The 15757-nt window shown below is 40.6% G+C and overlaps 1 protein-coding gene across 4 annotated transcripts in view; it reads left to right on the forward strand.

Annotated features, from left to right (window-relative positions):
- Positions 1-15757, forward strand: part of upf1 (UPF1 RNA helicase and ATPase) — a 106574-nt gene that overhangs the window by 60613 nt on the left and 30204 nt on the right. For 2 of the 4 annotated variants that reach the window (XM_041203882.1, XM_041203881.1), the window contains exons 8-11: positions 6634-6741; positions 9942-10050; positions 13757-13916; positions 15257-15375. In XM_041203882.1, the coding sequence (XP_041059816.1) occupies positions 6634-6741; positions 9942-10050; positions 13757-13916; positions 15257-15375 (496 nt within the window). The remainder of the gene's footprint in view (positions 1-6633; positions 6742-9941; positions 10051-13756; positions 13917-15256; positions 15376-15757) is intronic. The other 2 variants (XM_041203884.1, XM_041203883.1) reach the window with 1 other exon arrangement.

Genomic DNA, 15757 nt, shown 5'->3' on the forward strand with positions numbered 1-15757 from the left:
CCTTGTATCATCAACAAGAATTGAAAGGAATTTGGAAGGCATCGACCAAATCAACCCATCGAACTATTTTATCCCAGCCTTAAAATCCTTGTTTTTGTGTGCTTTATTTGTCTTGTCTGTTGTGCATGGGGATTTAAGAAGGGGGTAGAGTTTAAGTTAGTGTTAGGAATTAGTTCATATTTCTTTCTTTTGCCACTGGTTAATGGCAGTTTGTTCAATAAACAGTTACTTATTAAGTTTACAAACTTGGTGCTCGTATTCTGTTAACCTAAATTAAACAGTTAGGTAGAATTGGGGCAATCTGGTGGTTTGGTAAACTTTTCACATCTGTCGCAGCTCGGGGAACAGTGGGACTTGATATTACAGCGCACTATCCCCAGTGAGTCATGACAAAGTTTGGGCTCTCTGGGATATTTTGGAACAAAAGACAATGACGATTTAGGTGTAGATTTAGTAAGTAAAAAGCTAAAAGGAACTACCAGGTTTGTATTGTCAAACATAAGATGGCACTGGAAACTGCTAAAGCTTTCCTGTAAGTGGAAGAGATGTCCCTGACTATTTTAAAAGGGATCCCAAAAGCTAGGTTAATCAAATTGGCAAGTAAATTAAGAGTAGGATTGCCTGCCAAAGCTAGTAAGGCAGAGATAATCGAAGAGATGGCACAACATTTGAAATTGGAAGGAATACCTGAGAGTCTGAGTTCTCCAAGGGGTGGTTCAATAGAATGGGCTCATTTTCAGTTGCAAATAAAAAAAATTGGAACTCGAGGCAGCAAAGAGAGAACGGGCATTCCAAAGGGAACAGGCAGAAAGGCAGGAGAGAGAAAGCAATTTCTAAAAGGAAATTAGAGAAGGAGGAAGGAGAAAAAGAGAGAATTCCATCTTAGAATGCTGGCAGTGAAAAAAGAGACACCAGTAGGTGGGACAGGACTTATTTCCATATCAGAGCCCAGGTGGGGAGATGTTTAAATTTGTGCAAGCTCTTCCAAAATTTGAGGAAAGGGATGTTGAAGCATTCGTTATTTTATTTGAGAAGATAGCTAAACAGATGAACTGAACAAAGAAAAACTGGACATTGCCCATGCAGAACAAATTGACAGGTAGAGCACAGAAAATTTATGCCTCATTGTCAGAGGAGACTTCTAGGGATTATGATGTGGTGAAAAAGGCCATTTTGAGTGTATATGAGTTGGTCCCTGAAGCATACAGACAAAAGTTTCAAAATTTAAGGGAATAGCCTGGGCAAACTTGCATTGAATTTGAAAGGATTAAGCAAAGTAGTTTTGACAGGTGGATACGAGTATTAGGAGTTGAATCTACCTAAAGTTCTCAGAGAAACCATTCTCTTGGAAGAATTTAAAAATTCCCTACCTTCTGTAATAAGAACCCATATTGAAGACCAAAGGGTTGCAATTGCTAGACAGGCAGCAGTAATGGCTGACGATTGAGTTGATCCATAAACTAAATCTTTTTTTTCCATCATCCCCATAAATTTGAAAAGGATAGAAAGTGGGGGAGCGAAAGGAAGGCAAGTAGCCAGGGTAAAGAATGGATAGCTGGGGATACCTTGAGATCTCCACCCCAGATCAGGAAGGAAGATACTTAGGGTGGAGGTGAAACTCAGGCCAGTGTTGCCATTGTAGTAAAGTGGGACACATTTGTTCAGAATGCTGGAAGTTGCAAGGGAAGCCCATGGAACTTATTGGAGTTTGTAAGAGTGAATCCAAAAAGGAAACTCAAAGAAAATGTCACGGATCAAATTGTAGCTTTAACTACAAATAAGGGTCTGGAGGTAAGCTCTGCTGTGAATGCAGGTGAAGTGAATAAGGTGGATGAGAAATATCAATGCTTTTATTCCGAAGGATAGATGACCCCTTTTTCATCAAATGATGCAGATAAACTCATAGCTACATTAAGCGCCACAGGAGCTACTCAAACTCTCTTGCTGGAGAAGGACCTAGTTTTCCCTTTAGAGAGTTCAATGAAAGCTAAATTATTAGTAAATGGAATAAGTGGAGAGTATATCAATTCCATTGTACAAAGTGAAATTGGAGTGTGATTTGTTGTGTGAATCAGTGGTTGTAGGAGTGGTTAAGAAATTACTTGTGGATGGAGATGACTTACTCCTGGGGAATGATTTGACAGGAGTGATGGTTACAGCTTCGCCCATAATTACAGAAAGTCCGAGAGAGGCTAAAGAGACGGAGCAGCTACAAGAACAAGTACCTGGTATTTTTCCATCGTGTCTGGTGACCAGAGCAATGGCTAAACAAAGTCCATCACTGGAAGTCAAAGTAATATCACAAGCAGATGTTAGAGTAGCCAAAACTTTCTTTAAGGATGAGGATAATTCAAAGGAAGTGTTTGGCATGTCTTAATTAATTGAAGCTCAGAAAGCAGATCCAGACTTAAACAAGTTAGCACAGTCAGCTCACACTGAAGCTGAGGCGGAAGGAGTTCTGGAGTGCTATTATCTTAAAAACAGTTCTGATGAGGAAATGGAGTCACCCTTGCAGACCTGCATGTGAGAAATGAATGGTTGTTCATCATATACTGGTACCGCCCAAATATTGTAAGGAGATATTGCGAGCAGCACTTGAATTCCCTATGGTAAGTCATGTAGGAATACGGAAAACCCAAGCATCTATATACAGGCATTTTACCTGGCCAGGATTTATAAGGATATAGTGCAATTTTGTAAAATGTGTCATACATATCAGGAAGTAGATAAACATCAACACATAATCAAATCAGCACCTTTAATACCCAACCAGTTTTTGAAGAACTGTTTAGTCGGGTGTTAGTAGTTTTGTGTAGGACCATTACCCAAAACGAAACCAGGACATCAATATATCCTTACAATCATGAATATGACCACCCGATTTCCAGAAGCTATCCTTTTAAGGACAATTACAGCTAAGGCGGTAGTGGAAAAGTTGACTCAGTTTTTCCACTCCTTATGGCTACCAAATGAAATACAATCTGACCAAGGTTCTAACTTCATGTCTAAAATTTTCCAGGACATAATCAGCAATTTGGGAATCAAACAACTAAATTCTACCACCTATCACCCGCAGACACAGGGAGCTTTAGAGAGGTACCATCAGACTCAAAGCCATGATTAAGACCTATTGCCATGAATACCCAAAGGATTGGGGCAAAGGATTAGATTTCTTAGTAGTGGCTACCAGAGATTCTCCGAATGAATCTACTGGATTTAGTCCATTTGAATTGATCTATGGTCATGAAATAGGAGGTCCATTAAAAGTGATTAAGTTTAAGTTCCTGAAACAGAAAGACGAATCCTCCACATTGGATTACGTGTCCATGTTTCTAGAAAGACTCTCAAGAGCATGTAAAGCAGCATGAGACCACTTAAAAATTTCCCATGGCAAAATAAAAGAATGGGCAGACAATTATGCTACTACTAGAGTGTTCCAAGCAAGAGATGAAGTATTGGTATTATTACCTTTGCAGAGTGAACCCCTGAAAGTGAAATTCATTGGCCCCTACAAGATAGTTAGGGGGGTTAGTAAAGTGACTTATCTGATAGATACTCCTGAGTGTAGTAAGAAGAAACGGTTATGTTACATGTTGAAGCAATATCATCTCAGACACGACGATAAGACAGAGCAAGTGTGCCAGGTGGTAGGAGTAGTGAAGGATGACAGAGACAGTAAGGGCAAGGTAGAAGGAGAAGTAGACAGTGTCCAAAGTGAACCTCCTACAATTCGACTAGTCAATATGACAATACTGGGATAGTTAAACGCTGTTCTCATATTTAGAGGAAGGACCAAGGAAAGATCTAATAAGGTTACTTAAGAAGTATAAGGGAATTTGTACGGACACACGATGTACTGCGTTAGCTAAACATGATGTTGATATAGCAGACCCAGTGCTGATAAAACAACACAATTATTCGTTGAGCCCAGGAAAAACAAGCTCAGTTAGAAACAGCGATCCAATATATGCTGGACAAATCAATTGATTGAGCCTAGCCAAAGTGGCTGGAATTCACTGGTAATATTGCTTCCTAAGCTGGATGGATCCAATAGATTTTGTATAGACTACAGGAAGGTGAATGTAGTAACGAGGATAGATTCGTACCCAATTCCTCGGTTAGAAGATTGCATCGATAGGGTTGGCATTGCCTCATTTCTTTCGAAAATTGATCTATTGACGGGTACTGGCAAGGGCTAAAGAAATATCTGTCTTTGTTACTCCAAGTGGGTTGTATCAATGTCTAGTCAGGCTGTTTGGGTTTAAAAACGCTCCTGCTACATTCCAGAGACTTATGAATCAAGTCGTAGCTTATGTACCTAACTGTGTAGTTTATTTAGATGATGTCATAATATATAGTAACACATAGGAAGAACATGTAAAGCAATTTGAGGATCTGTTTAAGCAATTGCAGTTGGCTAGCTTAGTCATAAATCTGGCCAAAAGCAAGGTTAACTTAACCTAGGTCACATTGTCGTGTTGCCAAGAACAGCAAAACTGAATGCTGTAATAGAATTTCCCATTCCTAAAACTAAATGAGAAATCATGAGGATTTTGGGTATGTGTGGGTATTATAGGAAGCTTGTGCCTGACTTCAGCACAATAGCTGTACCTCTCACAATTTAAGAAAACAGGCAAAAGTGGTGCGATCAGCAGAATGCCAAGCAGCCTTTGAAAAGCTGTAGGCAACCTTAATAATTGAACCAGTGTTGGCAGCTCCTGACTTTACCGAACCTTTTAAAATGGTAATTGATGCTAGTGCCTTGGGGTTAGGTGCAGTCCTATTACAAGATGATCAGTTAGGGATAAAGAAACCAATGGGGTACTTTTCCAAGAAACTAAATCAACATCAGAGGAAGTACTCTATAGTAGAAAAAGAAACGCTGGCATTGTTGTTGTCTCTTCAACACTTTGAAGTTTATGTCCGACATGACAGCAAAGAAACACTAATCCACACTAACCATAATCCGTTGGCGTTCATTGAAAAGTTTAAAACTTGAAATGCAAGACAGTTTAGATGGAGCCTGTTGTCTCAAACATTCAATATAAAGATCGCTCACATTGCTGGTAAAGATAATGTGATCATGGATGCATTGTCCTGGGTGTAAAATACTTAAATAAGTTAAAGGGGTAAGAAATGCTGAAATTGTAGAGGACTGTATAAGGGGGAAGAAGGGTGAATGAAGGTAAGTCTCGTGTTTTGTTGTCCATGTGTCACATACCTTATGATGAAATGTATTTTTGAAATGGAGTTTCATCTCTTAAGGATGGAAGCATGTAAGGAACATATCTTTTTATTTCGGTTGAACTGTGGATTGGAATTACAATGGCTGCAGGTTGAAAGACATGTCTACTGGAACTGGATGAGATATATATACAATGTTGCAGCCCTGGAACAGTGTGTGAAAGACAGTATGGTGCCGTAAAGGAGTCCTGGACCAAGAGAGCTCCCTGACAACAGCATTTTAATTGACTCCTGACCAGATGACCAGGGTTTTGTGCTGGCATTGCAGCTGAATAGCTCCTAGCCTGAAAGGAACCTCTTTCACCTGTGGAAAATGGGGTACTGGAAGATTCCAGTAATTCCACAATAATAACTAGCTGGCTTTCCTTCTCATATCTCTATAACATGCTCTCCCTCTCTGAAAACCCCTGTCAAGAGGCAAAGGAGAAAACCACTGTTAGTGATATTGAAAAAGAAGCTCTCAACCCGTGAACTAAATACTGAAAGTGCTGGAAGACCACCTCGTGTCGTCATCAAGAACTGAAAGGAATTTGGAAGACATTGCTTAAAATCGACCCATCGAACCCTGTACTCCGGATTGGTGTTATTGAACTGTTTTATCCAACCCTTAAAATCCATGTTTTTGTGTGTTTTATGTGTCTTGTCTGTGTGTGTATAGGGATTTAAGATAGTGTTAGAAATTAACAGTTCGTATTTCTTTTTCGCCACTGGTTAACAACGGTTTGTTCAATAAACAGTTATTTACTTATTAAGTTTACAAACCTGTTGCTCGTATTCTGTTAACCTAAATTAAACAGTTAGGTAGAATTGGGACAATCTGGTGGTTTGGCCAAATTTTTCACATTTGTCGTGGCTCAGGGAGCAGTGAGGCTTGATAGTACAGCGCACTATCCCCAGTGAGTTGTGACAAGAGCGTTCTTGATTATAAGCACTCCACCTTTGGCAGCTGCCTTGGTCCTAAATTCTGGAATCCTGTCTCCAAACTTCTCCACCTCTCTTTCTTCTTTAAAGACATTCCTTAAAGCCTACCTCTTTGGCCAAGCTTTTGGTCATCTGCCCTAATATTTCTTTGTGGCTCAGTGTCATTTTATATTGCACATGTGAAGCGCTTAGGACGTTCTGTTACGTTTAAAAATGCTATATAAATACAGGTTGTTGGTAACCGTACCTCAGCAAAACGTTAATTCTTTTGGGAGATGGGAGACAAAAACTGAATTGATAAACTTCGGCCGGCCTCTTAGTAAAACGTAGGCAACTTCTAAGCAACTATCTAAAAGTCAGCCAGCTGTGCATTGGAGCAGCACATGAATAGGGCATGGTTAGTTTGAAGTGATGTTACTGTGCTCTTGTGTACTATGGCTATCATCTAACTCCATTCTTGTTCTTCAGACATGCGCCTGATGCAGGGTGATGAGATCTGTCTGCGCTACAAAGGTGATCTGGCACCTCTTTGGAAAGGAATCGGCCACGTGATCAAAGTCCCGGACAGTATCCTTTGTATCTTACCAATTAAAACCTTTGACAGTTGTACAGCTGAAGAGTCTCCAATGTTTGTATATGAATGATGAGGAAAGCTTCTGCTGTGTGCACAGTGTGTGCAAGTGCTGCACTCTGAGATGCTGTCTACCGGTTGAGAAGTTGAACCGAAGCCATGTCTGTTCCCTCAAGGACAGTAAAAAAAAATCCCATGGTACTATGAAAGTATGAATCTGCTGCAAGCAGATTCAATAATTTTCAAAAGGGAATTAGACAAATACCAGAAGGACAAAAAAAAAAGCATAGCTTACTGTGAAATAGGGTTACTAGGATTAATTGGATGACTTTTAAAGAGCCCAAGCAGGCATGATAGACCGAGTGATTGCCTCCTGTGCTGTAACATTCTGGTAGATGGAGAAATGGAATTTTTCTTCTTCAGTCTCCTGAATAATATTTATCCCTAAACTGAAATCAGATTACTGATCATATAAGTACTCCATTGGTTGTAAGCCACTTGGAATGTCTTGAGGTTATGAAATGTTCTAAAAAATGATGTTCTTTACTTGCTTTGAAATGCAATCTTCAATGTTGACCACTGCAATCTGCAAATTTTGCCTGCGCAAGGTGATGGGGGAATTTTCTGTAATTAGTATGAGTTCCTATTTCGGTTCGTTCCAACATAAGTTGAAATTGCAACACTGAAACATGTCACCCACTCCAACCAAGTCTGTATTGGTGTTTATCAGCCTCATAAACACTTGTCCTCATTCTTGTTCCCAGATGCATCCCCTTTTATTTCAACCTATCTAACTTGTTCTTACATGTTAACATGGCCTCTATTTCAATCACTAGTTCGTCCCACAGCCTCAATAACTCTGCTTTTTTTAAAAACTTTCCCACTCTTCATAAATTAATATTTAATATGGTCTTCCCTCTGAACCACTGAAAAGTCTTTTCTGTCTACTCTGTCCCATCCCATCTATCAAATCATTCCATCTATCAAATCATTCCATGATCATCCCTGTTCGAGGGCAAGCAGCTCCAATTTTTTGTATTTCCTTATGCCAGAAGAATTCAAGTGAATCTGTCCTGCCTCATCTATTGCCCCAGTCACGTTTTCTATAATGTGGAGTTAAAAACTGCACATATTCAGATACAGTAAGGGATTCTAAGGTTTGGTAAGATTCACCATTACATCCCCACTTGTATATCCTATACTTCTTGGCATAAAGCCCAGGATTTCATTATTCACTTAAGAGCTACCTCATGAAACCATAGCCCTCAGATTCCCCTGCTTATCTACCTTGTCACCCAGCTTTCCACATTCAAAATATAACTTGTTAGAAAACCGTACCACCTCGCACCTATGAATTGAATATCATTGTCCACTTTTTTTGCCCATTCCACCATCCTATCAATATCTTCTTCCGGCTTCCTTTGATCTTCAATTATTTAAAATTCAAAACAATACAATTTTAATAGGTTTGCAAATTGGCCCACTTCTAGCCCTATGTCAAAATCATTGATGTACGCAGTAGATAGAAGTAGTCCCAGAACAGAATCCTTAGGACACCACAACCCACTTCTAACAAACCTGAGAAACTCCCCTTAACTCCAACTGTTTTCTCCCTTCTAACCTATTAGTCCAAGTTTCTAACTACTCCCCTGTTCTTTCTCCTTAGCCTTGCAGTTTTTTCCTTTACAATTCTCATTTGAAAGTTACTATTGAATCTGCTTCCATTGCCCTTGCAAGCTGCTCATTCCAGATTATCTCTCTCTTGGTTGAATGTTAGGCGGATGAAATTAAGTCCTCTGGCATGTTTTACCAATTAACTTCAACTCTGGCTATAGACCTTCTTGCCAGCAGGAACAGTTTTCTCCTTGTTTCGTTTGCTAGAAGCCTTCATGATCCTGGCATCTATTAAGTCGCCCCTTAACCACCGTCCCAATTTCCATTGCTGCTTGTTATGATGTGGCAGGTAATATGTGCCAGGCGGACCAAATCCACAAGGGAAACTTGGCCACACTATCACAAAGGTTTTGCAATTTGTATTTATTACGAGAAGATTTTAATTCCGAAGTAATGAGTCCACTAACACCTTTATAGAGGTTTTAAAAACTAAATCAAAACATTAATTAGTGAAAGAAAAGATTTCAAGCACATACATAAGATTATAGTTACTTAATACTATAACAAATTCCAAAATCCCTAATTAACCTGACTCCCAATTGCACAACCTCTTTAAGGCAACAGTCCAAAATAGATTTTTAATTTAAATAGGCAAACCAGCAAGTTTACCACATGCGCCCACTTAACAGTGGAATTCCAAAGGCTTTCCTCCACCTTAGGCTACTGACACAACAGACTTCTGCAAAAGTGGCTGTAGACTTCACCAAGGCTGTTTTGCATGGCCCTTTTCAGGTCTTACATGGTGCCCCCCCCGCCCCGGCCAATCTAGTTTTCCATCCTCCTTTATATATTTTATCTCCTTAATTTGGAAATTCCATCGTTCTATATGTCTTTGGAAATTTACTTTTCCCATAATAAAATCTCTTATGTTGCCAATATGGACAGTACTTTGGGAAAAATAAGCACACTGCTTGGCCTTGCTTATCTTGTTAGTTGTAAACCACACATCATCCCTTTGAAACCTAAACAACCCCTTCGCTAATCTAAAAATGCACATTTCCTTCAGACCCGACACATGCTGCCCACATCCATGTTTATTCATTAGCAGTTCAAATGCCTTTTACACCTAACTGTTGATAATTTCAACCTTGTAGTCTATCGGACTCCAATTCAATTAAATCGCACAGAACCAGACACACACGCACACTTATAAACCTACTTTACAATAAACCACAATAATATTATGAAAAATACGATAGTTTCATGACATGCTATTGTTGCGCCATCCCTGCTAAATGCTCCATGAGCAGGCCGGACTACCTGTTGTTACAGATTTTGGGGAGATAGATGGAGAACTGATGATCCTAAATATATTTGAACTTATGAGGCTTTCTTAAACAAAACTGGAAATGCACTTTGAGAACAGCTAGTTCAGTGAGCTGTTGAGAGTTTTAGTGGGCACATAAACATTTTTAAAAGTTACTTGATTTAGTTAATTCTGGAGTGTTTGAGGTCAGCTCTAGGTTGAGTGTGGAATTATTAGGCCTGACTTGCTCAGGTTGAGTGTTGTGTCTCTAACCTACCTGTATAGATTATGGGGATGAGATCGCTATTGAACTCCGCAGCAGTGTTGGAGCTCCAGTTGAAGTAACTCACAACTTCCAGGTGGATTTTGTCTGGAAATCAACTTCATTTGACAGGTAAGCTGTCAATTTGTCCAGCTTTTACCCTTTAACCTGTACCACTATCAACCTTTATCTTCTGTCTAAAGACTATCAAGGATGTTAGCAGCATCAAGTCCCAATCCCCATAATAAAAATTGCAAATTGGGCAATGTAGGTGGGCTCACTGTTTGATTGATCCAACAATCCTTCATGGCTGCTGCAATCTCAAGCACAGCACATGCCTGGTTTCTAGAAAGAGATTCAGCTGTATTTAAAAAGTGAAGTTAAATTAGTGTTATAGACATATCTATTACCCACTTGCAAATGGCATTTAGTTATAGAACACAATCAAAAGATACAATCTGCATTTGTTCACGAATAGGAGCCTGAGCTATATACGTAGATCGTAAGCGCTGTGCTGTCCGTGGGAGTAAGCTTTAGTTTGTATGTGCATGTTAACAGTGGGTGTTGTCCCACCTGACCTCAGCTGCAGTTGTGAATAATTTGTAAGATACAGCCTTTGAACATTGAATATATACCTAACAATTTTGTGAATATTCAGTTTGTGCTGTGTTGTATTGAAGGTTTCCTGTCCAAATTGCAGTGCCTCACTAGTAAAGAATCATGGAATCTTACAGCAATAGGAGGAGGCTGTTTGACTCATCAGCTCTCTGAGGCTAAGAATCAATTCAGCTTTCCTCTTGCCCTATAGACCTGCAAATGTTTTCTTTTGATGCAGAGATCCAGTTTCTTAATTTTCAAAGAAGCACCTGAGTGATTTACGAATGACTGATTCAAGTATTGAGATGTTGATTTTTAGGAACTGAATAGTGATTCTGGTATTGCTGCATTATGCAACCAAGCACAATTTGCGTATCTGTAACATTTGTGTGTGAAACAGACTTGAAACTGTGGAAAAGTGAACAAAATGCTGAACAATCCAGGAAGTAAGGAGTAAATGTTAGTCTCTGTGGAACAGCTTAACTGAACCACTCTTGATCAGTTCATGGTGTAAGAATCTGTTAGCACAGTTACCATTCATACATCCTGTCTGTTATAATCACGGTGAGGTAAGGGGATACATAGCAAATCCTTTAGATTTTCCATACAAATAGAGTTTAAACAGAGATAAAAACAAAAAAAAACTGCGGATGCTGGAAATCCAAAACAAAACAAAATTACCTGGAAAAACTCAGCAGGTCTGGCAGCATCGGCGGAGAAGAAAAAGAGTTGACGTTTCGAGTCCTCATGACCCTTCGACAGAACTTGAGTCACTCAAGTTCTGTCGAAGGGTCATGAGGACTCGAAACATCAACTCTTTTCTTCTCCGCCGATGCTGCCAGACCTGCTGAGTTTTTCCAGGTAATTCTGTTTTTGTTTTAGAGTTAAAACAGTATCTGTTAGCCATCTTGATTTTTGTTTTGCCATTCTTTCTGGGAACTGCCCTCCCTTCTAGATGCTTGCTGTCATTTTATTATTTGTATGACCTGAACAATTCATCTGTGGTATAAATGGAACATTATTCACTAGAAACCCTCCTGTTCTCATCCCCCCACCCCAAGTCAAATTAGATTTGGTATTTTTTTGCTGCTTTTTTCCCCCTGAAGATATTTCAAAAATTATTGAAAATGAAACCACAATTCAATAGTGTCAGACACTGGAGACCATGTAGGTAGCTACTATTCACCCTTTCCAAAAGGAAAGATGGAGATACAGAAAATATCTCAGACCATTACTTTCAGGCTGAAATTAATGGCCAAAGTTTTGCAAATGAATTGATTACACAAGGAGTTGCAACAAGCTAGAGGTATAAATTTTTTTGAAAACAGTTCTATCCAACTTTTGACTTGATCTCTGAAGCATTACATCATGTCTCTATGAAGCACACACAGATTTACTTGTGAACCAGAAACCTGATTGCTCCATTATATATCCATTATTTTTTTAATCAGGCAGATACTTAATGCAATTAAGATATTAAACATTTTAACCCTTCAGATGTGGTATGGACAGTTCATCTGAGGTGAGGGTGACTACCCTTGACATCAAGGCAGCGTTTGACTGAGTGTGGCATTAAGGAGCCCTAGCAAAACTGGAGTCAGTCGGAATCAGGGAGATCAGACTGGTTGCAGTCGTACCTAGCACAAAGGAAGATGGTTGTGGTTGTCGGATGTCAGTCATCTCAGCTCCAGGACATCACTGCAGGAGTTCCTCAGGGTAGCATCCTCAGCCCAACCATCTTCAGATGCTTCATCAATGACCTTTCTTCCATCGTTAGGTCAGAAGTGGGGTTGTTCGCTGATGATTGCACAATGTTCAGCACCATTCGTGACTCCTCAGATACTGAAGCAGTCCATGTCCAAATACAGCAAGACCTGGGTAATATCTAGGCTTGGGCTGACAAGTGGCAAGTAACATTCATGCCACACAAGTGCCAGGCAACGTCCATCTCCAACAAGAGAGAATCTAACCATTGCCCCTTGATGTTCAATGGCATTACCATTGCTGAATCTCCCATTATCAACATCCTGGGAGTTACCATTGACCAGAAACTGAACTGGACTAGCCACATAAATACTGTGGCTACAAGAGCAGGTTAGAGGCCAGGAATAGTGCGATGAGTAACTTACCATCTGACTCCCCAAAGGCTGTCCACCATCTACAAGGCACAAGTCAGGAGTGTGATGGAATATGCTTGGATGAGTGCAGCTCCCACAACACTGAAGAAGTTTGACACTGTCCAGGACAAAGCAGCCCCGCTTGATCGGTGCCTCATCCACAAACATTCACTCCCTCCACCACCAACACACAGTGGCAGCAGTGTGTACCATCTACAAGATGCACTGCAGGAATTCACCAAGGCTCCTTTGACAGCACCTTCTAAACCCACAACTTCTAGAAGGACAAGGAGAGCAGATAGATGGGAACAACCCCACCTAGAAATTCCCCTCCAAGCCGTTCACCATCCTGATTTGGAAATATATTACCATTCCTTCACTGTCGCTGGGTCAAAATCCTGGAACTCCCTCCCTAACAGCGCTGTGGGTGTACCTACACCACATGGACTGCAGCGGGTCAAGAAGGCAGCTCAGCACCACCTTTTCAAGAGGGCATCGAGGGATGGGCAATAAATGCTGGCCCAGCCAGCGAAGCCCACATCCCATGAATGAAAAAAAAAACCTGGCGGTTTGTTTGCCATTAATGTCTGACAGTAGTGAAAGCCAATCTTAATGTCTGATTAGAGGCTTATCCAGGAGCAGAAATTTTAGCTATTTTTCATCTCTACCCCAGACACTGAGGCTATTTTCAGCAGCCCCACTTTCCAAGCCAAGGTTAGCTAGTTTGGCGCAGATTAGGGGTTCAACTTTGGAGCATCCAGGGCCAGGTCTCAGCTACTCAACTTGACAAACCTGTGACACCATCAGTTGGTGGAGGTGACATTTTTCTGTTTTTCAACTTCACTCTGTACACAGATTGAGGGGCTGACAAATGAAACCATTTGAATTTCAGTAAGTATGTGATGTTGGCATATCGCCATCTAGTCACACTTATTAGAGGCAGATAGGAAATTAGTGTGGTTAGCAGGGGTGATTTGGGCTGATCCAACCATGTTGGAAGCCCTTGAGAGTTTCCCAACCATTTATCATGGGATTGGTATGGCTGCCTACTCTGCAATGAAAACTTGTATTGCGACCCATTGTGGTAAATTAACCAGCTGATCCATGTTTCTTGTCCCTTTCAGAATGCAGAGTGCATTGAAAACCTTTGCTGTGGATGAGACCTCTGTCTCCGGCTACATTTACCACAAATTGCTTGGCCATGAAGTGGAGGACGTGATCATTAAATGCCAGCTCCCTAAACGCTTCACTGCCCATGGCTTGCCTGACCTCAATCACTCGCAGGTAGGCAATTTTGAATGGTTTAATGTGTTTAGATTTATACCTGATTTGTTAGTGACTTTTCATCGAAGTGAACTTATTCTGAAGTAAGCACCACCTGTATACATCCTGTCAGTATCACCTCAGTACTTTCATCAAATCCAACCTGCCACCTCTCAATTGTCTTGGGTCAGACTGCCAGTAAACCTAATCCACTGTGAAGTGCACCATTCACAACCAGGGATAGAGAACCGAGACAGGTGAGCCCAACTGCTCATTCTGTCTGACTTGTAGATAAAATATATCATAACCCTGTTACCCTTTGAGGATAGGTTTTATCACTCTCCTATAATCTGCTCTACTATATTCTGAAGTGTCTCAGTACTATATGGTAAATTTCCTTTGAAGGCAAAGCAGGTCCTAAAACAAAGGAAGGAGCAAATTTTACCCGATCTGCAACCTTTGTTGCCTTTTGTTGTAGCCTCAGCTGGGATCAGAACAGGGACAGAAAATGAGATAATCGGGGAAACTGCATTGTTTGTCTGCATGCACACTTTAAACTATTCAGCCCATCGGTTACCACAAGGTGGCAGCATGTGCTCACTGTGATGCTTTTGCAGCCTCCATAGGGTGAAGTGCCCCTGCCTCAGTTTGGGCTCTTTCATCTCTGGCAGGCAGCAGTACCTTCTTATTTACTTGAGTGTTGCCACCACAAGGAAAGCTCTTGTAATCAACAAGACTGCAGTAAATATCTCCTCACTGCCTTTGATCAATCTATGCACCGGTGTGCATCTGTCAGCATTGAAACAGTTGATCAGAAAATGACCTCATCATTTCATGGACGCGATGGTTGTATGGTTTCAATATTTTGCTGATGGGACAACATGAATACAATAGTTTTCCAGTCTACTCCACATTGTAGGCTTTAATCTGTTAATTGTTCTGTGTATGAGAATCTGACCAGTGAAACTCTCCACTTACACTAACTCTCTTGCTATGAATGAGTCACTTGTACTGCAACATATTTCTAGCTTTAGTGCATTTTAAATCTGTTTATGCACTGTTTACACCAGAGTATCTTTAGCACATTTAGTCATATGTAAACACTCTGCTTCCACAGCTTAGAGTGAAATGTGAACCATTTAACAGACATAAACCATTTAATTCAATCTAGATGCTGCTCAGAAACTGTTTGGGTTCCATCAGTTTTGAAAGACCTATTTCTATCAACAGAATTAAATACTGAAAGTAGCACTTAATTATTGGTCACGTTGCAGTGAGGTACATTTGGCACAGCCACAGACTAACTGTTGTAAGGTTGCCATCTGCGATTGATTAAGACCCTGTTTTAATCTTTCCAACAGGTTTATGCTGTGAAGACTGTTCTCCAGCGCCCCCTCAGTCTGATCCAAGGCCCTCCAGGCACTGGAAAAACTGTCACCTCTGCCACTATAGTGTATCACCTAGCCAGACAAGGCAATGGGTAAGCAGCACCTCTACCCTCACTTGCACAAAGGGGAAACAATTTTATGGTATAAGCTGTAATTTTATAACTGCACACTCATTTCAGTAAAGTGCAAATCTAATTTCTGTCTCGATCACAGCAGGAAGATGACCAAAGTCTCATAGGCTCCCCATCTGATATCTCTCCTTGTCCATTTTTATTCTTTCATGGGATGTAGGCTTTGCTGGCTGGATCAGCATTTATTGCCCATCCCTAGTTGCCCTTGAGAAGGTGGTGGTGAGCTGCCGCCTTGAATCGCTGCAGTCCATGTGGTGTAGGTACACCCACAGTGCTGTTAGGGAGGGAGTTCCAGGATTTTGACCCAGTGACAGTGAAGGAACAACGATATATTTCCAAGTCA

Source organism: Carcharodon carcharias, chromosome 14 (genome assembly GCF_017639515.1).
Source record: "Carcharodon carcharias isolate sCarCar2 chromosome 14, sCarCar2.pri, whole genome shotgun sequence".
Taxonomy (NCBI): domain Eukaryota; kingdom Metazoa; phylum Chordata; class Chondrichthyes; order Lamniformes; family Lamnidae; genus Carcharodon; species Carcharodon carcharias.